Raw genomic sequence first — 12,019 nt, forward strand, 5'->3', positions numbered from 1 at the left:
ATGAGTTTGACGTGTTGACTTGGCTTCCAAATTCCCCAGCTCTCAATAAAAGGTGGAACAATGCAATATTAGGCAGGTGTTCATGATGTTATACCTGCTCAGTGTATGGCTACTTACTTTGGACATTTATTTAGATTTATGACCACTTTTCCAGATGCAGTCATATTAAGCTCTGATTCAGAAAAATTAGTCCAGCATTCAGAAATGGCCCCCTGCACATAAATATCAGTGTGCAGAAATCCAGGCATAAATTTATGTGGACCCAAACATGTCTTTTTTTTGTAACTGCGTGTTATATGTTGTGATGCATTAAACTATAGAGAGGCAAATTTAGTTTGTTATAAAGCTCACAATAATGATAATATGAATTTAATGCTACATCGGGAAATTCAATTTTCCATTTGTCCAACTCCGACTGAAGCTTATATCCTGAAACCTATTAGAAAACATGACCATGCTGGGATCGGTTCAGCCCCCAGTGACCCTGCTTTGGATAAGTGGCTAAGAAAATTGGTGAATTAATGACTGTGCCATGAAAATAAAGGCATTTTATTTAAAGGGGGAGAGATGTGTTGGACAGTTAACATTTTTAAGCTGCTGTTTGAATTATAATATGAGAGAAATTAAAACATAAGCAGTTTAATTTGCCAGCAAATGGTCTTAAAGACTTAAAAACTTCTCGTTTTTCCCTCTTCAGTTTGATTCTCAGACAAAATAATTGATTACGCACAGATATCGGTGCTGTGACAGTCGCCTGACTGCTTATATATCATTAATTTTAGAAATGTATTCACCAGGGCTCCTTGTTTTCTGCTGCGTGCGCTCTTAAGCACATGATGGTTGTGATTCGTACAGTGTCAGTCACTCCCTGAGGCTGTTGGTGAGTGGTGGTGTGGGAGGAAAGGATTTATTACCTCACTTCTCCCACTGAAAGGTAGTTTCATTCTTAATTATTTTGCTCCCAAACTCATGATCTACATGATTCCTGCTGTGCCTGATCTCTGCCTGAGGCTCTTGTTGTGTTTTCCTTTAGAGTGGAAGTAAGCTGTATGTTGATCATTGTTTGCATTGGTTTCCTACTACCACTGTGATTCATGAAACTCTTTTGTTCTCCGTTTATTTTTTTAAATCCATGATTATATGCAGAGATCATTTGGTGGGAAACACAGATTCACTCATACCATCTTGCTCCTTCTGTTATTGTGATATCATCATTTGACAGTGCATCATGGGTCACTGTGCACAAGTTTACTCTGGCACACCTGACTTCAGCCGTTCATTTTTATCAAAGTGCTGAAGCTATGGTTCATGCGGCTGTCATCTGACTTCAGCCGTTCATTTTTATCAAAGTGCTGAAGCTATGGTTCATGCGGCTGTCATCTGTTTGCTAGTTTGCACAAGAGAGACACACCCTCTGAGATGCAGCCCTGATTGGTGATGGGCAACACGGTAACATCTCAGAAACAGCAGTTTGCTGGTTTTGTATGATAATAAAATATAAGTAATTAGTTTAACCAAGGAGTAATTTGGGTGCCAACTGGTGAGGTCAGTAATGCTTAATTATCTTGTCAACTATTCACACATATCAATTTCTACGGGCTTTGATTACCTCAAATGTTTCACTTGCTTCTCTCCCCTTGATATGTCAGATGTAGAAGGACTCAGTTTGCCTAGAAAACCTTTTCATTTTTTTTCCAGAGATAATGCTATGAGTGGACTCCCCCTGCATCCCAGAAATGTATCGGAAGTGATAAGTAAGCAGTTGGAGATGAGCCAGTTGACTTAAAAAAACAGGAAGGGAAGTACAAACCATTCCCCATGTGTAAAATTTGTCATTCCCAGAAATTGGGACAACTTAAACACGGTTTTATTTTCCAGAAGTTTCCAAACTCTCTCTGTGCAGAGAGTTTAACCCTTCATCTGCAGGCCAGTGCTGTTAGCCAGCAGCAGCATTTTGTTCCCTTTGCTTCCTGTGCTTTCTCACGGGGTAAGATTTAAAAGACGCTTACCTGACCTCTGTTCCTTAGGGTATGATGGAGCCTTTGATCTCCACTTTCATCCATCCAGCCTACCCACTTTTATTCCTTATACCTTGCTCTCAGCTAGTCCCTCTCCTCAGCCATGGTAGACCTTTCATAATTGGCCACACTTGACCTTCAGTCTGTTTCTGCAGTTAAGCTCTCAGCTACAGCTGCCTCCACAAAGCTATCCTTTTAAGAAGAGCTCTGAAAAATAATAGCTTCTGGCTTGAAACAACCCAGGCTGTTTACAGAATGGAAAATGCTTCAAAGTAATCTTCATGCTTGATGTCTTTAGGTGTTCAGTGGAAATAATGAAGTCTAGAAGTGACTGGAAAAATCCTCTGCTTTTCCAATTCACACTCCAGTCTGTAGTTTTTATAGCAGCAAGATCCAGTAAGTAATGAGATTAGTAAAATCAAATGTTTAAATTAGACACTAAAGACTGTAGCTGTTTTGTGTGTTTAGTCTATAAAGGTCATTTTAATAAAAAAAAATCCACAAATACAGAAAGTTGTCAGATATACATAACCTGGCATTACAGTAGTGACAAACAAACATTACACATTCATGGACTGGCACACAAGCTGATTAGAGAGGTGCTCTAGCTTTCACTCCAGACTCTTGTGCTTGGCTTAAGTGCTTTCAGCATTAACTCTGTGTCACTGACCCAGCTTTTGGCTCTCACAGACACACTGACTTACTGTTGTATAATTGGAGGTCAAATGACTGGCAGTGCAGGCCAGAAGAGAGAAGGAACAAATTTCAGATTTTATAGGAAAGTTTTTTAGATTTTACAAAATGCACACAGCAAGATGATTATAAAGCACTACTGTGTTGAAAAGCTGTCTGTTAGATGTCCTCTTCAAAGCTCAGTTGCAGCTTAAAAGGCGATGTTTACAAGTTGTTTCAGTCTTCTCACTAAAAGAATCAAAATGCCCACAGGAATGAGGGCTGGGTCATTAGTTAGATTTTAATTTCAGTTAAGAATTTGGCTTTCAGCAATTATGAAAACAAAACGTTGACATTGATTTTCACTAGGAAGCTCTCTAAAAAGTGATATTCCCAAAAGGTGGAAAGGTCATTAATAGTTTCCTGCCTTTAGTTCCCTATTACTCTCCTCCTGTCCCTTGTTGTCCTAAGGCATGAGTATCCCTGGGCCTTTTGTTGCAAGAGTCCCCGATGCATTTCATGCATTTATTCTTTTTCTTCTTCTTCTTTTTTGTTTTTGTTTTACCTTTTAAGATAGAGCCCAAGCGTCAACCCCATCAAACACCTTTAGAATGTGCTAGAACGGTGCTCACAAACCAGCTGCACTTGTCCGATATTGGTGTCTGACCCCACAACTACTCTTTTGGATGGAAAGGTGCAAAAAACTCCCACTGACACACTCCAAAATCTTGGAAACTCATTATCACAACAAGCTTCAGCTTAAGAAGGGAAAGTTATACTAGGCTGTTTAATTTGCATGCATAAATATACTCCTCAATATGTTGGGGAAAAAGTACAGATAACTCAATTAAAAAAACCCCCCAAAAAACAAACCCTGTTGTAAATAAGATTAAATGGACTTACAATATTAAGGAAGCTGTTTTCCAGTGAAAACAGTTCTCCCTCTTTCATACCTTTGTCTTTTATTTGTCTCTATCTCCAAACAATGCTCTCCTTGCTGTCTTTACTGAATCAGAACTTACGAAGTAGGTCGGGTATGACAAATACATTCTTTTGCTAAGCTTTTAATGGTGGGGCTGTTACTGTGTGTTTCTCATTTTGACCAGATCTTTGGCGTTAAGCGCTTGTGGCAGTCAGTTAGCGCTGCACCCCTACACTGCATGTCACATGTCAAAGAAGAATTCTCTTCATTGCATTCATCCCTGGGTTTTTTTTATGGCTGGTGGCTCACTACATTTGAGTATGATGACAGTTCTATTTGGAAAACTTAGTTTTCTAATGTCACTGATACCACAATCCAGGATGCTGCTAAGAATACAGCAAACAAAGAAGAATATTTATCTTTCAGCTGGATAAAAATGGAAATCATTATTTAGTGGACAACTTTGCTTCTTGAAATTTCCCAAAGTGTCTATTGTGTTTTTAAAATACATGATACTTTATCACTGTGTTTATCACTTGTTTTATTGCCATGCCACCGAAACTTAGCTGTGCCCTGCCCTGCTGTGTGTTTGGGTTTCCTACACTCTCCCTGTGTGTGTGTGTGTGTGTGTGTGTGTGTGTGTGTGTGTGTGTGTGTGTGTGTGTGTGTGTGTGTGTGTGTGTGTGTGTGTGTGTGTGTGTGTGTGTGTGTGTGTGTGTGTGTGTGTGTGTGTGTGTGTGTGTGTGTGTGTGCACACGTATACGTGTTGGTCTTAGAACTGTCATACCAAAAATGAAGTGTTTCCTTTCTCCTGCCTACAGGGAAGATATGGCTTCCTGACACACCCTTCACTTCCAGCTATCCAGGGGGATCGAGGTGTGCAGAGCCTAAATTCAATTCAATTCAATTCAATTCAATTTTATTTATATAGCGCCAAATCACAACAAAAGTCGCCTCAAGGCGCTTTATATTGTACAGTAGATAGCACAATTCATGCTTTCAAACAGTGACGAGCGAGATTATTTGACTGTCTTTGTTTTAAGCTGCACATGTTATCCTGTGGGGTTATAGGTGGTGACATTATTTCACTTTTGGGAAATTAGCGTCTCATGCAGTTTGTGAGCCCTTTTTAGGAACTGATAAGAAAGAAATGCTTTTTTTGTTGTCAGGTCACACTTTGTCTCTCTCTGTATTTCTTTCTGTCTGTATTTCTGTCTCCCTCTCTTTTTCTGTCTCTTTAAATCACTGTTTCGCTTTCCCTATTTTTTTTCTCCCTCTCTATCAGTTTCTCTTTATTCATTTTTATTCTTCTCTCACTTTCTGTCTCTGTCTCTCTCTATATAAATTTGTCTATCAATTGAAATTCAAAGGTGCTTTATTGACATGAAAATTTCTTAAAACTAGTTTGAAAGCATCAAAATACAGTTTATAAAATAATAATAATAGGAAAAAAGAACAACAAAATTAGATGTTTCAGCTCAAATTGGAAAGCTCAGTGAACACTTAAACGTCATATTGGACGTGTGTGTGTGTGCGCGCATGTGTGTGTATGCCCTTTCTCATTGTCCTCGTTATTTTGCTGATTGAAATTTGGAATTACAGAAGTGAATGAAATAAACTAAGAGTTCCTTACTTCACTGCACAATTTCAGGAGAAATTGCATCATCTTTGTTCACTTGCCAGTTTGTGGTCATTGAGCCTATACTTCTTTATGATCTGGCTCAGCTGTCCATTTCTGACAGTTACGAGATATTCTATCCATTCATAAGCTCTGTTTAGGTTCAAATGACCTTCTAATCTGCATTAGTTTCTTCTTCCGAGAGTTTGAGTACTCTCCTTTGAATGCTAATGATCAGTGGGTATTTGTTTGTGTTTTGTTTGTTTTTTAAAAACATGAATGTAGAATGTATATCTGCAGAGCCTTACATGTAGAGGATGTGATTACTGAGTGGACTCCACTATGATACAGCACAATGAGCAGGATGATACGATTAAATATCTCGCTTTATCTCTTAAATAACTATAGAGAGATAGAGTTATCTCTTATCTCTCTTTGTTGATCTTTCTCGGTCTAAATTTCTCTTTCTCCATGTCAATATCTCTTTGTCTTAGAGATATCAATCCTAAGCTCAATTGATTGGGAAATCTACTAGAAGTAATCTGGTAATTTTTGGTTAATTATACTAAATGGAAACAGTTGGTAAAATGGTAGGTGGTGTTTGTGAAGTCTATAAACACATACTCCACAGTAACTTCAGGATTATGGAATCCACATATTGCTGATGTGGTGTTTAAGGGAACATTAAATAACAACATGCTCACTAAATGCACATTTTTGTGGATAAGAAATACCCAAATGCCAATAAATGTAAGTGTAGAAATGTTGATCTGTGCTCTGTCGATCTCCAAGGACTCTCATCTCAGCCCCTGCTGAGCTGTCTGACCCACTTTAGTTTTATCTGCCATCTCTTTCCAACACACACATGCACAAATTCTTAGTCTTTCCATTTCTTTCTTGAACATTCTTTGAATATCTTTTTCACTTTTTTTTTTTTTTTGGTCTTCTGTAGAACATTTTCCCTCTTGTATTGCCATTTAGTTCGCACACTTATGTGCTCATTATTTCATGCTTTTTGCCTCTCTAATTTTCATCTCTCCCATCCTGCTAGTGAGAGTCAAGTAAGGGTACGCCTACACCATCTTGCCTAAATTATCAAATAAAGCGGTATATAAGGTGCTCCTCTGTGGGTATTTTAATTGCCTAGTGCTTTGAAAAAAAATAATGGAGCATTTTAAGCCGCAGCTTCTCCAGTGGATTTCTTATACTATGAGCAAACTCCAACTCAGTTGTCTTTGACAGTTGGTGGAAGTGGTCCTTGTTCTGTCCTGGAGCCTTGGTGAGCTCAGCGTTAGCAGTACATGAACCAGTTGTTTTTTGCTTCAAATCTTTAGATCAGAATGAGGACTACCATTCTCAGCTTCTCCTCTCTCCACTCTTTTGCCCATCTCCGCTCTCTCATTATGAAATGTTTTAGGTATGGAGTAGTTTGGTGAGGGAGGCTGGAAAAGGTTCTCCATATTTCCCAGACCTCCTTGTGGGAGTGTTTCTCTGCTTTCAGGATGGAGATCCTGGTAGTCTACTCCCCTTTATGTGGCTGGCCCAGACTCCTTCCACTTTTTTGTGTCTTGTCTTTTAGTGTTTTATTCTGAGGTTACTGTGGTGCAGGAGGTAGAGCAACTGTTCTTGTTGTTTGGTACTATTTAAACAAATTGAATTCAATTTGATAGAGCAGCTTATCTGCTAATGGGAAAGTGAGTGGTTTGGCTCCTCTAGTCTGTGTGTTGGGCAAGATGTTCAACCCCAAATTGCCAATAGAATAGAATAGAATAGGGCTTGTAGTGTAGGAGTGCTTTGAGTGGGCACTATATAAACACCAATCCATTTGCTATGGTGTCAGTTCTTTGACTGGCTCCAGACCTTTAGTTTATTTTATCTTTCTTTAAATGGAAATCTTTGTTGGTAAAATAAATCTATGTCAAATAAATGTATCATCCTCTTTTACATGTTATGGTCACATTGAGTTTGCTTGTGGTTTTCTGGTTGAAGTAACGATCTGCCTTTCGAGATATTCAGAGACGACAGAGTCCAACCCAAGACTGGAGGGGGTGAGGGTACTTGATCAACATGAACTGAAATTTTAAAATAAAAGCGTTGCGATTCCTAAAGAGCAAATTAATTGCAGGGTCGGATTTTTCTCCTGAATAAATACGAAAAATGTAAAAAATGAGATTCTGGGTCCATCCAATTCTCAGGAGAAGGCATGGTTTGGTACAGGAGTTGAAGGTGTATCACGGGTGCTTTCGTACATATTTCAGGATGTCAGTGAGGGAGTTTGAGTTCTTGGCAGAATTGGGAACATATCTGAGGAGGCAGAAAAATCATTTCAGACATTTACCAGGAGCAGCGTCTAGCAGTGTGAGTGTAGTAAAATAGTATTATTTTACTGTTTCCATGTCATTGTGTATTAAGTAACGGCACACAATTTGAGTTTTGAGTGCAATTGTTGCCAAATGCTAACTGGTCAGGTCTGTTTATTTGGATTATAAAATACTTGGTTCAAAAAAATAAGTACCGTAAATTCATCCAGTGAAATTATGCGGTTGATGTGATCGGCTGCAGTAAGAGTAGGTGAGTCTGAAAAATATTTTTAAAGCAAAAAATATTTGCACGGATTTTAGGCATCCAGTGTGTGAAGGTCTTAACATTCGGAAGGGTAGTGGTCGTGCTCAAGTATGAGACAAAATGCTCCTAGGGTTTGGACTTCATAATAATTTGTTTCATATTTATTGTGTTTTGCTGTGTGTATTTATGTGGGTATCACTAGTCTGTTTAACCACTTTCTGTTCTACTGCTGCTTATTTTGTTCTTACATGAAGAGAAAGCATCCAACCAACTAGACATATACTATAAAATTATAAAACATCTAAACTAAACCTCAAAGCTAGGGTAAACATAAGGCTGTAATCTAGCTGTGTTGCTAGTGAACTCTTGGTATGATTGAGAGCTGATGAATGCGCACTTTAATAGTTTTTCCTCAGCCCTTTTTGTGGCCGTCTTCATCTCATTCGTGTTTTTGTGTTGTGACATTCCCCTCTGATGGCTCATTGATTAATGTTACACACAGAATGAAGCCTTGAAGTTGTAGCTGAACACAACTAAAAAAGGGCGTTGAAATAATTTAGCCTGCAGACAAATGGCTTAAATTTTTCTCATAGCTCAACAAATACTGTACAAAGGAGACAAAGGGAGGGTGATATTTGTGTGTCTCTGCCTTCTCTCTGATATGGCATGTGTTGTTGGACAATAGCTCCTCTATGTGGGGCCTCTCCTCAAGGCTGAAATTGTTATGTCATTTTTCTTCTCCCCTCTCCTCTTGTCTCTTTTCACTCTCTTTCCCTCTTTTCTCTTGTCTTTTTGCTCTCTATAACACAGTCTGTCATTCCTTTCCTTTGTTATTGTTCTCTTAAAAATCTTAAACATAAAGGCTGGTGCATGTATGAATCTAGTGTTTAACACCCAGTACTTTACACTGAAATACTGCAGATACATACTGAACTTCATGATGCAGATCTGGATTTTAATACCGATCTGCATGAAGAAGCTTAGTGTTTCATTCTGAATTTTAACTTTAAAATGTTATTGTCACAATGAAGAGCAAAGTCATAAAATAGACCAATTAATTGTAGTGAAACAGTGTTAAAACAGTACAAACTGTCCACTACAGGAAAAGTCTGTTCTTCACATGCTCAATTTTTTATCTTGATATTTTTTGGCACTACTTCTCCTCCGTGGTGAACTCTGCTATCTCTGCGTTTCCTAAAATCCATCAGTCTGCATAGCCAATGATTCACACAAATGGACACAAACTCAATACTATGATTTTCATTTAATTTGTTGAGTTCTCCTCATGTTAGGTCATACAAGTTAGAAACTAGAAAGATGTTTGTTGTGGATTATACATTATGGGAAGCTTTTCATTATTTGATTAATATATACCAAACTTCTTGTTATTTAGTCACTCACAGAGCTTATAAAGTTATTTTGATGAATACACTAGAGTAGTCTGCTCCCTTTCTTCTGTACAGTGCATAACCAGAGGTCTGGATTAGCTACAGACTGTTATCCATGAAGCTGGAGAGGTTCACAGCATGAAGTGGAGGCTTGCCCATGAGAGAGAGAGAGAGAGGGGGGGGGAAGAGATACTTAAGCATGACTAAAAGCCAAAGTATGCCTCAGCAGTTAACACATGAACCGCAGCACCATCAGCTGCATTTTAGAATGCACTTAGATGCCTAATCTGAACTACAGCCACTCCTCTTCTGCTTATGAACACCCTGCATTGTCTTGATGCTGTTTAAAAAATTGTATTGGTTTGTTCGTTCAACTGCTGCCTGTCATCTCATTTGTCAGTTTAAAAAAAAAAAAAAAAAAAATGTTATGCAGCAGTACTGAAAATATATTTTTTTAAATAAGGAATTACATCAGGTCACAAAAGAAATTTGAACCCAGAACCTTCATGCTGTGAGGCAAGAGTGCTAACCACCACAGCACTGCCTTGTCATGTGACTGAACTTAGCATGGCAGTTTGTGAAATAGTCACAATCTCTAATCTACTGATTTTTGTTTCTTGGCATGAATGTTACATATTTAAATTTTTATTTTTTTAATGTTTCTATAAACAATGTTTGCTTTGTCTGTTCACATATGTAAAAATCATGTTCATGTACAACAAAAAAGGCTTTTTCGTTACTGTTTTTCTGGTGAATTTGGGCTGAAAGATGTGCTGCTGGCATCTCAGGTGTGAAACCTCTCCAAATTGCTTCCTCCATGCTGTGTTAGCTCTGCCACTAACAGCTCGTGCACTGATGTCAGTGGTTATTACACGTTACAGCTGATTCCATCCTGGACTGGGTCAGATTATCCTAACTGTCAGACTCTTTCTGTTTTTCGTTTTTGTTTTTTTTCCTGTTAGACTAAACTCGTGCTTGTATGTGTATACTCTGTATTTCTGCAAGTGTGCATCCTGTTGTTTGTGCTGCAGTCTGCAGGGACAAAGCTAGGGTTTAGTTGTCTCATCATGATTTATTCATGCTGTGAGACTATGCAGGTGTTTGTATATGTGTGTGCAGAGCAGAAGTCTTATCAGGGTTTTAAACTTGAAGCAATAAAATGCAATCTAGATTAGACTGACAGTAATTATATGTTGAAGTGTAGCACAGAGGTGGATGGACTGACCTTTTTTACGTTAATCTTTCTTTTCTCTCTCTTCTCACAGGCAACCAGACAAACTGGTGGTGGTTTGGACGCGTAGAAGTCGACGGAAATCCTCCAAGGTTGGTATTGGATTAGATGCAGTTTTTGGTTTAAGAAAAGTTTCAATTTCCACTTATTTACAAATGTAATTTTTTTTCCTTCATCCATCCTTCTGTCCTGCAGTCTCACAGCTGGCAGCCTGGCATCAAAAACCCCTACAGAGGAGTCGTGGTGTGGCCTGTACCAGAAAACATTGAGATCACGGTCACTCTTTTTAAGGTAACCTGCTGCTCTATTATCTGTATAAAACAGGCCTTTAAGGAAACTCTAGTCCTGAGTTTTCAGACTTTTCTGGGAAAATGTTGGGCTAAACATATATATATATACACACATTTAGTTGGAAGCACATTTACTTAGTCCCCTCATCAAACTAATCCTAATGGCAAAATGTGAACTTTTCCAGTTGATTTCAATACCAAAAGCACACACGGACAGTTTAAATTGCTCAACACAGCTAATATTTTTCTAAATTTAACATAAAATGCTGCTTTTCCTGACTTTCGCCTACAATCCTTTAATGACATCTTTCACAAGATCACAAATTTACAAATCAATTCTTGTACAAACAATTTCTAACTTCCAGAGTTCAGGTTTTTCTGTTAAAGCCATAAACCCATCAGGCTTAGAGCTTAAGAGAAGAAATCATTACCTTTTATAAAAGAATGCAGTCTGGAGGAGGAAGAATGATGCCATCTACAGTGAAGCATGGTGGTGACTCTGTGATGCTCTGAGGCAGTTTTGCTTCCTTGGTTAATATAAATCTAGAGTGTGTAGCATGGAATTGTCATCATGCTACTAAAGTGCTAAAGACACAGGGGCTGAAGGATTCAGTCAAAGCATCATGATTGGTTGAATTTGGTAATTAAATATTAGTTTCATAAAATGTTTGATCACACTTGTGTAATATGATTTTTATAAATGGCTTATGCCAAAAATTCTGCTTCTACTGTACATTTTAACAGGTATCTGTCACCTTGTCTGACTTACTAAACATAGTGGCCTTTTGTGCTGACAGGTCAGCTCAGAGCTCAGTGTCTTGTTACCTGCCTTTACCATAACTCCTACCACAAATACCTACCATAATTGTCTTGCTTTGTGAAGCGGTGGTGGTGGCTTTTAACAATTTGGTTACTAAATACATGAAAATCTAGTCAATCCCAAGGCACTTGACACAGAAACCCTCAAATAGAGTAAAGACTTCATCTCCAGACATCTGTAAAAACAAACCCTTATGTCTGCTTTCGTGTGTACTGGCTCAGTTTTTTGAAGTCTGTGGTTGTTGAGCGTAACTGTACTATTAGTGCCTCTTTTTTAGGCCCACTTCCACTTCCTGTCCCAGAGGAAATAATAACGCTGGTTTGATAATGAGATAAAACGCAAAACCATTGAAGGCACCATTCAACCATTCAGTTGGATGGCGCCCAAATCAAATGGCAATAGAATGCAGTCTGTAAGCCTGCTGCCTTGGTAGAAAGGTTTTTGTTCACTCTGGATAATAAAAATAAAGAAACTGTGAAACATCACCCTGGTTTA

General features: G+C 38.4%; 1 protein-coding gene across 5 annotated transcripts in view; it reads left to right on the top strand.

Annotated features, from left to right (window-relative positions):
- The window catches only part of ehbp1 (EH domain binding protein 1), a 159,240-nt gene that overhangs the window by 10,061 nt on the left and 137,160 nt on the right, over nt 1–12,019 (top strand). For all 5 annotated transcript variants that reach the window (XM_019366884.2, XM_025897774.1, XM_003438236.5 and 2 more), the window contains 2 exons: nt 10,449–10,506; nt 10,610–10,705. In XM_019366884.2, coding sequence (XP_019222429.1) covers nt 10,449–10,506; nt 10,610–10,705 — 154 coding nt within the window. The remainder of the gene's footprint in view (nt 1–10,448; nt 10,507–10,609; nt 10,706–12,019) is intronic.

The sequence above is a fragment of the Oreochromis niloticus genome, linkage group LG13, assembly GCF_001858045.2.
Source record: "Oreochromis niloticus isolate F11D_XX linkage group LG13, O_niloticus_UMD_NMBU, whole genome shotgun sequence".
Classification (NCBI taxonomy): Eukaryota; Metazoa; Chordata; class Actinopteri; order Cichliformes; family Cichlidae; genus Oreochromis; species Oreochromis niloticus.